This window comes from Mirounga angustirostris, unplaced genomic scaffold (assembly GCF_029215605.1).
Source record: "Mirounga angustirostris isolate CCGP_5_RB_7025 unplaced genomic scaffold, mMirAng1.0.hap1 SCAF_15, whole genome shotgun sequence".
In the NCBI taxonomy this organism is placed as follows: Eukaryota; Metazoa; Chordata; class Mammalia; order Carnivora; family Phocidae; genus Mirounga; species Mirounga angustirostris.
This window is the reverse complement of record NW_026991723.1, coordinates 76,619,091-76,633,846: the sequence shown is the minus strand read 5'-3', so window position 1 is coordinate 76,633,846 and position 14,756 is coordinate 76,619,091. Positions and strand designations below refer to the sequence as shown.

The 14,756-nt window shown below is 47.4% G+C and overlaps 2 protein-coding genes across 9 annotated transcripts in view; one reads left to right on the top strand and one right to left on the bottom strand.

Moving 5' to 3' along the window:
- ASTN2 (astrotactin 2) overlaps window positions 1-14,756 on the top strand; it is an 883,583-nt gene that overhangs the window by 652,310 nt on the left and 216,517 nt on the right. The window lies entirely within an intron of this gene.
- TRIM32 (tripartite motif containing 32) lies at window positions 438-13,192 on the bottom strand. 4 transcript variants are annotated; one of them, XM_045883014.3, is made up of 2 exons: window positions 12,782-13,192; window positions 438-3,531 (listed from the first exon to the last, which is right to left on the bottom strand). In XM_045883014.3, the coding sequence occupies exon 2, from the start codon at window positions 3,450-3,452 to the stop codon at window positions 1,485-1,487; it is 1,968 nt and encodes a 655-aa protein (XP_045738970.1). In that variant the 5' UTR covers window positions 3,453-3,531; window positions 12,782-13,192; the 3' UTR covers window positions 438-1,484. The 4 variants fall into 4 exon arrangements, with proteins under 4 accessions (XP_045738970.1, XP_045738969.1, XP_064436014.1 ...); XM_045883013.3 differs by having other exon boundaries at window positions 438-3,528; window positions 12,782-13,191; XM_064579944.1 differs by lacking the exon at window positions 12,782-13,192 and adding an exon at window positions 12,504-12,610 and having other exon boundaries at window positions 438-3,528.

Below are 14,756 nucleotides of genomic sequence, written 5' to 3'. Positions count from 1 at the left end.
TTTCTTTAAAATGCAAGGTTATAGCTCTTTGGCTTGCCATCAGCCCTGCACCTAAAGTGCGAACTATGCTGCTTAGTAAAAATAAAGCCTGAGGATCCTTGTCACAAATTCCCTCACCCACTTCTGGTCTTTTTAAAAAGACCAGACTTCTTCCTTTTTTGAACTCTAATTACAAGGATGAAGCAAATGGCAGAGGCTCAATTCCTAACAGAGCGTTGGTGACTCTGTAGACCTCGGGGGCTGAGTCTGTACACACGTGTAGGAGTAAGATTTGGATTTCTTTACATAATGGCGCCTTAGGCTGAGTTTTGACTGGGGTAGATCCTTAATGCTCTCAAAAGAATACAGTGTCAGATATGGAAGCAAAACAGCATGGTACAACTTATCCCTCTCATTTCCCAAATCCCATATTTAATTAAAAGACATGAACACCAGCGATGAAGAAACAGTTATCAATTATTTAATTCTTGATAGAGGAATGGAAATAAATCTCAAAACCAAATACTGTGCAGTCACTTGAGGAAAATACAGAATAAAGACCCAACAGTTTTGTCTAACGAAAATGAGATGTGTCCACCCCCCCACTTTGTTGACCCTGGCCTGTGTTGTACAATTCTGCAGTCAAATCTTAGCACAGGTCCGTGGAGAGAGGTAATATGAAAAATGATGAGCTCTAGAAACTATTCAGGAGTGTTTACTGACTGTATTAGCATTTGTGTTTTGTTTATTCCCATCTTTCTGTGCTTTGAAATAAGTCCAATCTATACGCTCCTGTAAAAGGCAAGCAATTTCCAGGCTAAAGTCTTCAACACCAACCAGCTAGGGGTCGATCTATTCTCTGTCACATCTGCAATTAGAGACCAATCCAAGATGGCACAAAACCCCCAGAACCAAGAGGTACTGCTTCCCCAAAGGACTGTGTATCTCCCTTGGTGGCACTAAATGAGTGAACTTTCACTCTGATAAAGGTGAAGAGACCTGAGACATCATGCCACGGGGACATGATGTCTGAAATGAAAGGTGGAACAGATCCCACTGGAGCATGCACACTAAATGCAGCAAAATTGAAGAGAAAGTGTCACATATGAAGTGCATTACATTAAGAGGAAAATACGGGACCAGGGTTATCAAAGCCAAAAGAGGGAAATCAACAAGGGTTCAGTACAAGGGCAAATTTCAAATACAGGGGGCAAAAGGCTCTCTACTGAAGCCTCAAAGTGCCTAAGTTCTAATCAAACTTCCGCTAACCCCGTATCAGATGTCCTATTTGGGGCAATGCCAACTGTTAAAGCTCTAAATTTAGGAGGGAAATAATGAAAAAGAACAAAACAAAACAAAACCCTACTAAAAGACAGCTTCTAAAATTCTAGGACTAGCCAGCTGGCATAAAGACACAGGCCAAGTGCACTCTACAATATCACCAGTAACCAAGGAATAAGGAAGGAAGGTGGCTGGAAGCAGAAGAAATGGCTATCTCTTACCCCCTAAGGGGTAGAGTATCTTCTCAGATGGTAGCTGTAAATCTTGATGCAGTGATCCCAACAGTCCAAGACCAATAGCTGCCCTTTAGGAGTGAGGGCGATGCCCACTGGACACGTGAGCCCCTCTCGAATAAGGACACTATAGCCCCCACCCTTAGGAAAGTGGAGAATTTCCTTTCGACTACTATCAGCCACAATGAGATCACCACGAGCATCCACACACATGCCAGCAATGCAGCGGAAATCCTCATTCTCTGAGAAAAAGTGGCTAATCTGGCGACCCAGCTGCCCATCGGGGCCCACAGAGCCAATGGAGAAGCCACCCTCCAGGTGGTGCTCATTCTGCCGATTCTCCAGATTGAGGCCCAAGCCCTGGGTGAAGTAGACGGTGCCCTCAGCATCGCAGGTGACAAACTTGGGCCGCACGGCACTACAGAGGCAGCTGTATTTGACCACCCCTGCTCCTCGGTCAACAGTGAAGCACCAGAGCTTTCCACCTTCCACGTCAGTTACCACAAACTGGCCGGACGGAAGGGCTGTGATGCCCCAGGGTTTGCTCAGCTGGCTCCTGTGACAGGCCACGCAGTGACCATCCAAGGTGTATACCTTGAGGGAGTTGTCGTAGCTGTCAGTCACACCGATGAGCCCATGGCAGTTCATGGCCACTGAGAGAGGAGTGAGATTGGGCAGATCAGCCCCAAGGAAGCTCAGCACAAAGCTATCAATGCCACTGGGGCTGCGGCGGATCTCCTTCAAAAAGCCCTTCCGAGTGAAGACTTGTATACGGTAGTTGCCTCGGTCAGCAACCAGCACCTCGCCTTGACTGGTCACATAGAGACTGACGGGAAGGTTGAACATGCCTGGGGTGCTGCCTTTGGCCCCCATCTTCTTGAGAAAGAGGCACTGCTGGATACTGGCGGCGGTCTCGGAACCCCGCTGCTTAGCAGGTGAGGCCCGAGGGCTGGCGACCACTTCCTCGGGGCTCATGTCCATCTCTCTGAATGAAACGGAGGTGGAGGCGGCGGAGGCTGCGGCCTCCATGGCCCAGGAATCTTCCATGTTGACTGTCCGGGGCTTTTTAACAGCCTGCCCGATCTGGAGGGGGCCGACATGGCCAACCTTGAGAAGCTCCACATCCTGTAGGGTTAGCTCCCGGGGCAGGCTGGCCGTGAGCTCGGGCTCCTCCTCGTCAGCTGTCTCCTCCAGTAGCGCCACATCTGCCTGCTTGATCTTGGCCAGGAAGTAGTCACAGCGAGACACAGCCTGCACGGCTGCAATGTTAAGCAGGTAACTCTGCTCCTCTACCACCTGACTGTTGGACTTCTCCACCTCAGCCAAAGAGCCCGTGAAGAACTTGCGGGAGCGAGCCAGCTCCTCCTGGACCCTGCGTTCCTCGTGCCCGTACTCCTGGAGAACCGCTTTATACCGGGCTTGAAGGTCCCTGGAGACCCCTTCCAGGGCCGCCTTCCGGCGCTGCAGCTCCCCCATAAGCTCCCGCAGACGGGCCAGCTTCTCTCCAAGGTCCTGCCGCCGCTCCTCAGCTGCCTCTTTGACAGGAAGCGTACAGTGGCCGGGGGGCTGGTGGTCCGCCTCCCGGCACGGCTCGCAGAGCACCACACCGCAGCTCCGGCAGAACTGCCTGGGCAGCCGCTGCCCACACGACCGGCACATGAGCAGCCCCACAGCCTCACTGAGCCCGGCTGTGTCAATGATCTTCAGCACCGTCAGGTTGTCCGTGAGCTGGGTGAGGCTGGTTATGCGGGTAATCTTGCTGCAAAAGGGACAGCGGACCCCATTGATGCTACTGGCCAGGAGCTTCTCCAGGCACTGGCGGCAGACGGTATGGCCGCAGTGCAGGAGCTTGGGCCGCAGCTGCTCCTCTGTGAAGGACTCCATGCAGATGGGGCATTCCAGCACTTCCCGGAGGGCGTCCAGGTTCAGGTGAGAAGCCGCGGCCGCTGCAGTAGCCATTGTGCTTCCCCTGAGGGGCCTGCTAACACAGCCCAGAACCGGACAGCTTGGTATTCATGCTCCAGAGGGTCAAGTCCTGCTAACGAGAGTACGAAGCCATTATTCCACCGCCTGTACGAGCTAATTCGCTCAAGAAACATGTAGATAAGAGCTACCATCATTCATTCAGCTGCTAACCTATTTAACAAATATTTATGGAAGTCTACTCTGTTAGGTGATGGTGATACACAAGGAAGTAAAGCAGACAAAGCACTGCACAGTGCGTAAGATATCAGGGTCTGGAGTCTCTGATACTTAGTTGTGTGACCTTAAGGAAGCAACCTAAACTTTCCAAAGCTCGGTTTCCCATCGCCCATCTACAAAACGGAAGTAATAATGGTATCTACGTCATCTAGTTTTGGAAGGGTTCAACAGCATGATGAATATGATGCACCTCGTACAGCCCACGGCAAACAGTATGCTTGATAAATGTTAGTGATTAGTGACGTCTACGACTCAATTTATATTAGGAGAAAAGCATAAGAAAATTACATATAGGAAAGGATTACCCACAAAGTGCTGCGGGGGCACAGTGGCTAGAGTAACAGTTCCTACAGGCACTGGGGAGGGCTCCCCAGAAGCAGTGACTCTTCTGAGATACGTCTGGAAAGAAACATGGCCTTGAGGGATAAAGGCATTTTAAACAAAGGAAACTATGTGACCAAAAGCATCCAACTAAGACTAGGTACCATGTACTTTACCAAGTTACCAGGACACAAATCCTGCCCTTGAGATCTCAAACTTTAGTAAAGGAGACAAGACATGGTAAATAATAGCCAAGGCAGAAAACAGTATCATAAATAAGATACAAACTCAGTATGATGGAGGCTAAAAGGCATTCACTCTAATTCCACAGGAAATAGAATGGCACTGGATAGGGTCCTGGCTATGTGGAGATGAGGGAAAGGGAGTACCAGACAAGGACAGTCTTAACAAAGGTTAGAAAGCAAGGGAAAGAGCAAGAGCTTCAGGGTATCAGAAAGAGACAGAGAACATGTAGCTTCTATAGGTTTGTTTCCATCTGTAAAATGAAATAATACTGCCTTCACAAGGTTAATGCAAGGATTAAATGAGAGAGTATAGGTAGTGTATAAACTTCTAAGTTTTGGCTTAGCACCAAAAAAGTCTTCTAAGTTTTGGCTTAGCACCAAAAAAGTCTTAGATAAATTTTAGTTCTCTTTTCTCTCATTCTTAGGTTGAAATTGTGGGAGAACATAGGGAGATCAGAGTAACTGGTTTGATTATGAGAATGATTATAATTAAATCTTCAGAGCCAAAATGAGACCTTCAGATTTCATTTTGATGGGCACAGTGAAACAACGCCTATTTTGAAGCATGGAAGTGATATGATCAAAGCTTGAATGGAGTAGGTGAAAAGGCTGAGAAACTAGTTTGGAAAACTGCTGCTAAATTGCCTGGGGGAGGTAATGGGGAGCTGAACTAGGGAGCAGGTGGTGGAAATGGAAAGATGCCTTTGAGCAATATTAGAAGAAGTACAATCACCAAGATGAGTAGATTAAAGTGGGGGAAGTGGTACAGCTAGGAAAGCCAGAGACTCAAGCCCAATGATTTAAAAAACAGTACTGCCTTATCAAGTCAGTTTATTTTTGGCCTGGAACACCCCCTACTTCACGAAGTACAAGCCATAAATACTCCCACCCACCTTGATCCACATATGCTCATGAAATAGAACAGCGATCTCAGTGCTCTGCAGACTTATGTCATTGTCAATTTATACCCCAAATTAGAATGAATAGATCTAGCAAGGTGAGTCACAGGGATAAATTGTAGCCCTTCTTAAATGCAAATTCTACAGCTGTATCCTTGCTGTATCAGTCTCCTGATAATGCAGATGGTCAGCCATCAAGGAGAAGAGGAGGGCAAGTTAGCCTGGTTTAAGGATAATGCAGCAAGGTGAGAAAAGCTTTGTAAATGTTATGAACTCTTTCTCCATGCATACAGAGGGGGAGTCTATGCAGAGATTCATATTCCGGAATTTCCCCATATTTAGCTTTGCATGGTGACCTGACAAATATTCAATAACAGACACACATAATTTATCCAAAGTCAACCCCACCTCTCTGAAATCTCACTTCTCTTCTACCAGAAGGGAAACAGTATCCATGGTACCTAGTCTTAGTTGGATGCTTCTGGTATGCTTTTGCTATCTTCCAGGTGCTAGATAGCACACTAGATGCTTCATATACGTAATCTCATTTAATCCTCATAATGACCCTATAAAGTAGGTACTATTTTTATTATTTTATAATGAGGAAACTAAGGCTCAGAAAAGCTGGCTCAAGGTCACAAAAAGCTCAAACATGCTGAAACCCTGCAGTACAGATACCTTTAACTTTGTTTAACCCATTATTAATAACTTCCAAGTTTCAGGGTTTTTCCCCACTGTCATGTAACACTTGTTCACAAGTGTTCTCTAGACCATACTTTGGGAGATGTTGCCTTGTAGAATATAATTTTCTCCACAAATAAGAACAATACTATTGTTACGAGATTTAGCTCCAGTGGAGTCGGTTGGCTACACTGATTTATTAGCTGGGTGACCCACTCTCACACACCAGCCTTGCAACCCATTAGGACTCAAATCCATGTCTCAACAAAATAACACACTATCACATATCATGAACCTCTAAGGTCTCCTGTGAATATGTGAAACTTACTACTGAATTCTTAAATGCCATAGGTCGGGACACAGTAGTATGAAAATACTGATAGAAACCTCAACTCAGAATCCATGCAAACTTTAGCTCTAAACCAATAGCTTCAGCTCCTCCTTCCATCATCTGGCACAACATACTGAGGGCAACATTTGGTGTTTAGATCCAGAGCGTGCTACCTTACAATGCAAGGGACATCTGTTCTTCCCAAAGCTGGCACTGCAGATCAGCTAATTAAACAAGTCTGCCAACTTGTAAAAATACTAGCAAATTCTTTCCCCAGCTTTCTGGAATATCACACCACCTCCTTCAATTAAAAAGCTTCTTGCCTCCTTGTCTAAGCTATTCACTTTAAAAAATGAATTTACTATGCCCACATCCATATTCCAAATTATCTCAGCTATCTGCAGCTTCACTAGGCTCCCTAAGACAGAAGAGAATGTCAAGGATTCCTACTCTAAAGCTGGCATGCTCTGCCAGGAAAATGTGAGTTCTCATCATTAAAGCGTCAGGTATATAGCCTCAGACTTGGAAAAAGCCTGAACTATGTCTCCCATGTCTACGACCTGCAAACACTGCCTTCAGCAGGATCCTAGCCTGATATAGAGCCATGTGACAGGCAGATACATTCCCTCTCCTCAAGAAACATACATCTAGCCATTACTGTTAATACTGACAATGATGATTCAGATGGAAAGTCAATCTGAACTCAGTTTCCCTGAAAGGACTAAGAGGGGTGACAGGAATTGTCTTACCATCACAAGTCTCTATGTTAGCGGCCCATTTTCTGTCAGCTATAAAATCTAAAACCAATCAGAATGACTCCCCAACATGTTATAATAATCTTGTCTGACTTCATGATACCTTAAACATGTTTCCTGTTGCACACTTTGTACTTTCAGTTCTTGACCCCTCACCTCACTACTCTGATCTCATGATTAATACCGCACATCGCCTACTAATACTGGCCCAGCTCTTCAGCTCCAGATAAGAATCTACCCCTTAAGCTGTGTTTGCTTCCGCTGCCCTAAAACTCAGGAAAATTCTATAGTCATACCCTAACCTGATCTAGCCGCTTCTGGCACCACCATGCTTTCCCCAGTCCACAATTTAAATAACCAGGATAGCAGGAAAAAAACAAAAAACAAAAACACACGAACCCTGAAATCAGGCAGAACTGGGATTAAATCAGCACTGCTGTTTACAAGTTGTGGGACAGTAGGCAAGTTATTTAACCTCACTAAACCTGTCTTCTTACTTTATAAGAAGTAAAAAACTAGGGATAATGCTTATCAATGCCTAGTCTGGAAAATGGCAGGTGTGAAATGAAAAGCTTATTTATCATAATTTTAGTAACAATCAGCAACAGTATTAACAATAACAACCAGTACTAGTTTACAAACTACATTTTCAAAGGGATGAAGAATCTTTCTTGTTATGGCAGATAAAAGCACATAAAGATTAATAAAAGGACTGGCCGGCTTTGAAAGAATTTGATTGAGGACACTAGGTATCTATGCTAGAAACTGATGGGCAAATGAATTCACAACTTCTTTTGCCCAGAAAATAAGCTCCTTTTAGCAGGGACTAAATATGGAATGCTAGAATTAGTAGTGATATCAAAAAGTAAAATAGACGAGTAAATGGAGATCAGGAGAGAGAGATCAAGAGCTCATTAATCATATGGCAGAATTAGGACTAAAAGGCAGGTCACTGGGGGTGACCAGTATTACATAGATTAAGAAAGTGGGTTCAGGAATCAGGCTTTCTGGATTTCAATCCTGGCTCTACTGCTTACTGTGGAGACTCGGACAAGTTAACTAACCTCTCTAGTTCTCAGTTTATCTAAAAGAAGGGCTTTAAAATAGTATCTTCCTCACAAGGTTACTATAAAGATTATGGGATTATGTGTCTAACACACTTAGTATAGCACCAAGAGAGGCATACAATTAACTGTGCAGTATATTAATAGTCTAGCGGCAGCCGTTACCCAGCCAATGAGAAGAAACAGGCACTTTTCAACAGGCACACTGTACCCAAGGTATCAGATATGTAAGTTTCAAAAATAAAAATTCTGAGCCTTCACGAGAGAGTTTTACCTGATCTCAGAATCTAAAGATTAGAGATGACCAAAGGTCATACCTTTGTCAGCCTCTTGAGGGCTTAGGCCATCAGCAGAACTAAAGAACTTTAAGCAATTAGTTAAACAAATCTTTACTGACCACATACTACAAGTCCAGTCCCATAAAAACACCAGGGATATAATTTTGAACAAAACCAAACATGAACGGAGCTCTTTACTTAAAAACCAGGAAAACATGTAAAAGAGTACTACATTTTCTTTCACAAGACATGAAGGTCCATCCTACCACTGTCACACTCCCCTGGTTTGACTGAGGTTTTGCAAGGCTTATCACATTCCCTTTCTAAACTGTATTTATTCCTCTTGCATTTGAATGGAATGCTAATCAAGTGCATAACCATCTCCAGGCTCCCAGTGGTCACTCTCTGGGAGTGGCTAGCAGGAGTGATTTTAACAAAGTCTGAGAGGCCCCCTCTTGACACTCACCTAGTCCTGTGTGCGGAAGAGGTTTTGGAGTTTAATTTTACTCAGGGCATTTAAGGTTACCTGCAAACAGCTAAGAAAAACTCAACAAGTAGGAGCTTGTAGGGAAACACAGGCATAACCTACAGAGCTGTACCGGGTCTGAGACGAACAAAACAATCCAGAAGGAACTGTTTGTGGAAAAGGAAACCTGAGCTACAGTATGTCACGGACAGATTAAATCAGTAATAGAGTTTGCTGGAAAGACACTTGTAGGTTCTGCTTCTAAAACTGCAGGAGCTGGAAAGGCTCCCTTGCATCTTCCACAAACATTTGGGTAATATCAGTGCTGCCAGTGTGACTCAAAGAATCTAGGATAAGGGAAAGACCAACAGTCCTTTCTCAGAGGACCTCCAACTCATCTCCACCCACCCACCTCTCTTCCAGTTCTTTTATCTACATACAACACATGTTCACTTAATCATGAGCTTTTGATGAAAGGATCAGGAAGCAGATCCTGGGAAAGTACAAGAGGGAATGGGAATTTGGGAGAGACTGGTGGGGGCTGCTTAGGGTCACTGAAATTTGGCAAAGCAACGCTCAGTTCCCTTCTAGCAATGCCTTCCTCTTATAATTGCTACCACCTCTCATAAAACTACCATTTATTGAATGTCAGGCACCTTTTATTACATTATCTCCTATTTTCACAATAACTATGTGAACTATGTGTTACTCCTCTTTATAAATAAGGAAACCAAGGTAAGAGAAAAGCAACCTAAGGTCTCAGAGCTGGTAGGTAGTAGAAGTGAGGTTCAAATCCAGGTGTCAAATCCCAGCCATAAAACCACACTGACTCAAAAAATTTACCATTCCATAGCTGATAAGGTACTATTAGCTCTAGGCAGTTTGGCCGAGAGGTCGGTAAAGGCATTGTTTGTTATACCAAAAGGAAAAAAAATGGAGTGTCACAGAGGTGGCACATCATTGTGCAGGGACAGTAATCTACTTGAAGTGCTTTGCAAACCTGACTACCAAACTCTGCAGACATAGGTGTATAGGCTTTAGTGTTGGAAAAGCCTTTCTAATAAAACTAGTATAATATTACCTAGGAGTCAGACACAAGGGCTCACATCCCCACTTTGCCCCTTGCTGTGTAGCCTTGAGTAAAGCATTTAACCTATTTTCTCATCTGTAAGATATGGACGGAATAACATATACTTTGTTGGCAGGATCAACAGAGTTAATGTGCATAATAATAAATGGCTGTTATTCTTTTCAATAGATTCTTAATTTCAATAGACTGAGGCTGATAAGAAGTGCCTGCCCAAGGTCACCTAGTAAATTAGCAGCAGAGGAGGAATTCTGGACTTCAAGCCTCTGATGCCCAGGGTGATTCAATTGCCATTACGTATTTTCCATAGTGGTGTGTATGGCTATCCCAGCTAAATCTCCTGCCTTCTGATGCAGTCCTACTATGTTTCTCAACTGGCTTCAGCAATGCTATAGCTAGTCCTGGAGCGGACAGAGCAGATCCTGTCCTATCCCAGGGGAAAGAAGCCCAAGAGATCATTTAGAAGCAGGAGTTATCTTCCAGAGTATGGCCTCTACACCTACCCTTTAGTCTCTTGCACCTCATCCTGTCTAACCTCAAGCTCCTCCCCTTATCTACCCACTGGTCCAGGTCTAAGAGCAAATCAAGAACCAAGTCCAGGGCTACTCCCTACCTAATGAGATAGTTTTGTCCCCTTTAGAGCTCAATTTGATATTCAGCGATACTCACTGGGCAATCATTTCATTAGAGGGGAATGGGCTGAGATAGTAAGACTAAGCAGACCCCAGCAAGGAAAAAGCAAAGAAAGAGGGAGGGAATATACAAGGTTGGGTTACAGAGATCTGAATATGAGCCTAGCTCTGCCATTCTAGCTATGGAACCCTAAACAAGTCACTTCCTAAGACTTAGTTTCCTTATGTGTAAATCTGGATACAGTAGAGCCTGCTTAGTAGTGCTGTGATGAAAACTGAGTAAGAAAGTAGATATAAAAATTAAAATTACTAAAATGTGAGTGCCAACTGTGCACCAGACACTAAGCACTCTGATTTACTTCACTGAATCTTCACAATAATCTATGATGTAGTCCTGTTATTCATTCCATTTTATAGAAGAAGAGCCAAGAACAGGGACGTTAAGTTATTCATTCAAGATCACAAAGCCAAGGAGAGAGAGAGGCAGGATTTGAATCCAGGATATCCGACCCCTGAGTAGCGTACCTCAGCTTCGGCACTACTGACAGTTTGGGCCAGATAATTCTTTGTTGTGGGGGGGCTGTCCAGTGCACTGTACAATGTTTAACAGTATCTTTGCTGTCCACCTACTAGAGGCCAGTAGTCTCTGATACTCCAACTGTGACAGCCGAAAATGTCTCCCGACATTGCCAAATGTCCCCTGGGGGACAACACCTCCCTGGTTAGGAATCATGTCTTTAGAACTCGGCAACGGACTACATACTCAATGTTCCCCTTTTTTTGTCTCTCTCCCAGCCCAAACTCACAGAGCCACTGCCTCTTGAGTGCCCAGGCCGTAGTGGACCTTATATAGGATTAATTCAATCTACTTATATAACTGATAAAGAAGACAAGGCCTGAGATCTTGTTCTGCTCCTCCTCTGAAGGTCTCACGTATTATCTGCTATCCCAGCTTACAGGGACAGACAAAAGGATACTTAGGCAGATGACCTTGAATAGTTCCCTGCTTTATGCCTCTTTAACCACTCTCTTCTCCCAAGCCTACAACTTTCAGCAGGGGGAGGGGGTGGAGGGGGGGCCACTCAGAGTTAGTGGCAGTTCCACGGCTGCCTTGTGATAAGTGATCTTTGGTTAGTGAGCGGGGGAGATTCTGCCCCTCACAGGGAAAGCCAGGCTCCTTCAGGAGTCCTGGTCTCTGAAGACTTGCTGTTGCTGAACCCCTGAACTCTGCTAAACTTCATACACTCAAATCCAGTCCATACATTATCTCTAGGTCTTTAGGACTCTAGTACTTCCTTTTCCTCCCATGCAGACTTCAGGAAAATTCCTTTAGCAGCCCAAGACACCAATCCATAAATCTATTCAGAGTCCTCTTATTCTATACCCCAGTTAGTACATCTCCATCCTACCCTTTAACCCTCCCTAAATTGTGTTCCCAACCGTTTCTACAATGGAGAATTCAGCCTTTCAGGCTCTACGTTGCAGCTCTCACCAGTTCTTCACTCATGTGCCCCAAATCCCTCTTACAAAAGGCATAGCACCTCTTATCTGTTTCCAAATCTCTGCAGCCTTCACCCCTGCATCCCAGCATAACACCCCAATGACACACACCAGACTTCTGCCCTCCTTCAATCTGAGCCCCCAACTCCTGCATTCCATCAGACGCAGTGCCATCCTCAAACCTGGGTCCTTTCCCTTTTACCCACCCCATGTCATGGGTTGCCTTCAAACCAGAGCCAGGTCCTTTCTTGCTAACAAGACATCGCCTCCCACGGACTCCCCCAAGAACTCACCCCCTCAATTTTCCCCAGACACCATCTGGAAGATGCTTCCTCCTTAGCAATTAGAACATCCCCAGGCCCTGCTCTCTCATCTCGGGTTTTGCCTCCTCAAACGCCTAGTGGCCACAGATTCCCTCAAGCCTCCTGAAATGCCGCACCCCAAGTCCCTTCTTCCGAAATTCTGCACCCCCAGATGCCTCCAGGGCCTTCGGACGCCCTCCCACCGCCCAGATGCTGCACCCCACTCTCCTCAGGGCCCCCACATTACCTCAGGCCTCCCGAGATGCTGCACCGCAGATTTCATGCGAGCTCCCGGCGGAGCTGCATCTCCTCTGAGCTCCTCTGCCCCATCGAATCCCTCCCGAGCCTGCCCCTCGCAGCCCCACCCCCACCCCGGTCCTACCCCTTAGATCCGGTCCCCAGACCCTGCCAGTCGGGCGTGGGCCGACCGCTGCACGCCAGCGCAGCCCCCCGCCCCGCCACTCAGTCACGGCCCGAGGCTCCGGCCGCAGTCCCTCGTCCCGGGCCCTCCTTCCCGCCCCTTACCTGACCGCCCGCGGCTCCGACGCGTCCACCGCCGCCAGCCCACCCGCCCGCCGCCCTCTGCGCACGCGCCGCCGTGCGCCCCTTGGCGGGCGCTAATTCGCAGAGCCGTCTGTCCGTCACTGCGCCCCGCCCCCGGGGCATGTTGGGGCTTGTAGTCGCGCGGGCCGGAGCGTTCGCGGCCCAGCGGCCGAGTAGGGGCAGGCTCCCCGCCTTGGGAACGCGGCCGTCAGCTTGTGTTCCCACTGTGCAGACTGGGAAACTGAGGCAAAAGCAGCCTGCCCAGGTTCCCTCAGCGAGTCAGGGGTCAAATCAGAACTCGCGTGTCTGACTGCAGATAACCGCTTCGCCGACCCTTCGCGTCCAGGGGCGGGCCCCAGCGGAGCCTCGGCTCCGGGCAGGAGGGTCTCCCGGAAGCGCAGCTTGCCCCTGTGAGGAGTGGCCGGGGAAAGAACAAAGCTCCTCCGGGGGCGGGCGCAGAGCTGGACGCGCCTAGAAGGGCAGTGCCGCGGGCTCCAAGCGCGCCCTGGGACGCACCTCTGCCTAGGTGCGTGCTCAGGCGATGCACCCAGCCTCCCAGCGAGGAGTCTTTTCCCTTCTCCGCTGGGAGGCCGCAGCAGAGGTAAACGGGGACGCGCTCTGCACCTGCTGCGCCTGCAGAGGGAAGCGCCCGGGAGCCCAAACCCAGGGCAGCCCTCGGGGGCGCCCACAGCAATACCGGGTGGTAGGCGGTCAGGCCTGTGGCTGCTGAGCGCCTGTGGCCCCCTACGCAGTTCCAGGCCAGGCCAAGTACCCGCTCCTTCAGGTGACCCCGTGGTGGAGCGGGGGGGAGGTCGCATGGGCCTGAGTGGGAAATCCCGCTTAGGTTTGTGAGAACACAACAAACAGAAACAGGAACAAAACTACCCTCTGATCACTTAGTGTCCGGCTGGGGCTAAGCGCCTCCCATGCATTACCGCCTCATTCTCACAACCACCCTATTTAGATAAGCAACTGGCGCTCAGGGGCTTCAGCAGCACGGCCACGTGTTCCAGGGCGTAAAGCCCAGCCTGGGACCCAAGACTAGATGAGAATCCACCCGGATTATCTTGTGTAACCTCTCGGCGGCCCATTTCTTCATTTCTAAACAGATAAGGTTTGCTACGATGATTAAGATTATGAGTACAGGGCGCCTGGGTGGCTCAGTTGGTTAAGCGACTGCCTTCGGCTCAGGTCGTGATCCCGGAGTCCCGGGATCGAGTCCCGCATCGGGCTCCCTGCTCGGCGGGGAGCCTGCTTCTCCCTCTGACCCTCCCTGCTCTCATGCTCTCTCTCTCTCATTCTGTCTCTCAAATAAATAAAATCTTTAAAAAAAAAAAAAAAGATTCTCTCTCTTCCCCTTTCCCTTTGCCCCTCTCCCCCTAAAATAAATAAAATCTTAAAAATAAATAAGTCATTGGGCGCCTGGGTGGCTCAGTTGGTTAAGCGACTGCCTTCGGCTCAGGTCGTGATCCCGGAGTCCCGGGATCGAGTCCCGCATCGGGCTCCCTGCTCGGCGGGGAGCCTGCTTCTCCCTCTGACCCTCCTCCCTCTCATGCTCTCTGTCTCTCATTCTGTCTCTCAAATAAATAAAATCTTTAAAAAAAAAAAAGATTCTCTCTCTTCCCCTTTCCCTTTGCCCCTCTCCCCCTAAAATAAATAAAATCTTAAAAATAAATAAGTCATTGGGCGCCTGGGTGGCTCAGTTGGTTAAGCGACTGCCTTCGGCTCAGGTCGTGATCCCGGAGTCCCGGGATCGAGTCCCGCATCGGGCTCCCTGCTCGGCGGGGAGCCTGCTTCTCCCTCTGACCCTCCTCCCTCTCATGCTCTCTGTCTCTCATTCTGTCTCTCAAATAAATAAAATCTTTAAAAAAAAAAAAGATTCTCTCTCTTCCCCTTTCCCTTTGCCCCTCTCCCCCTAAAATAAATAAAATCTTAAAAATAAATAAGTCATTGGGCG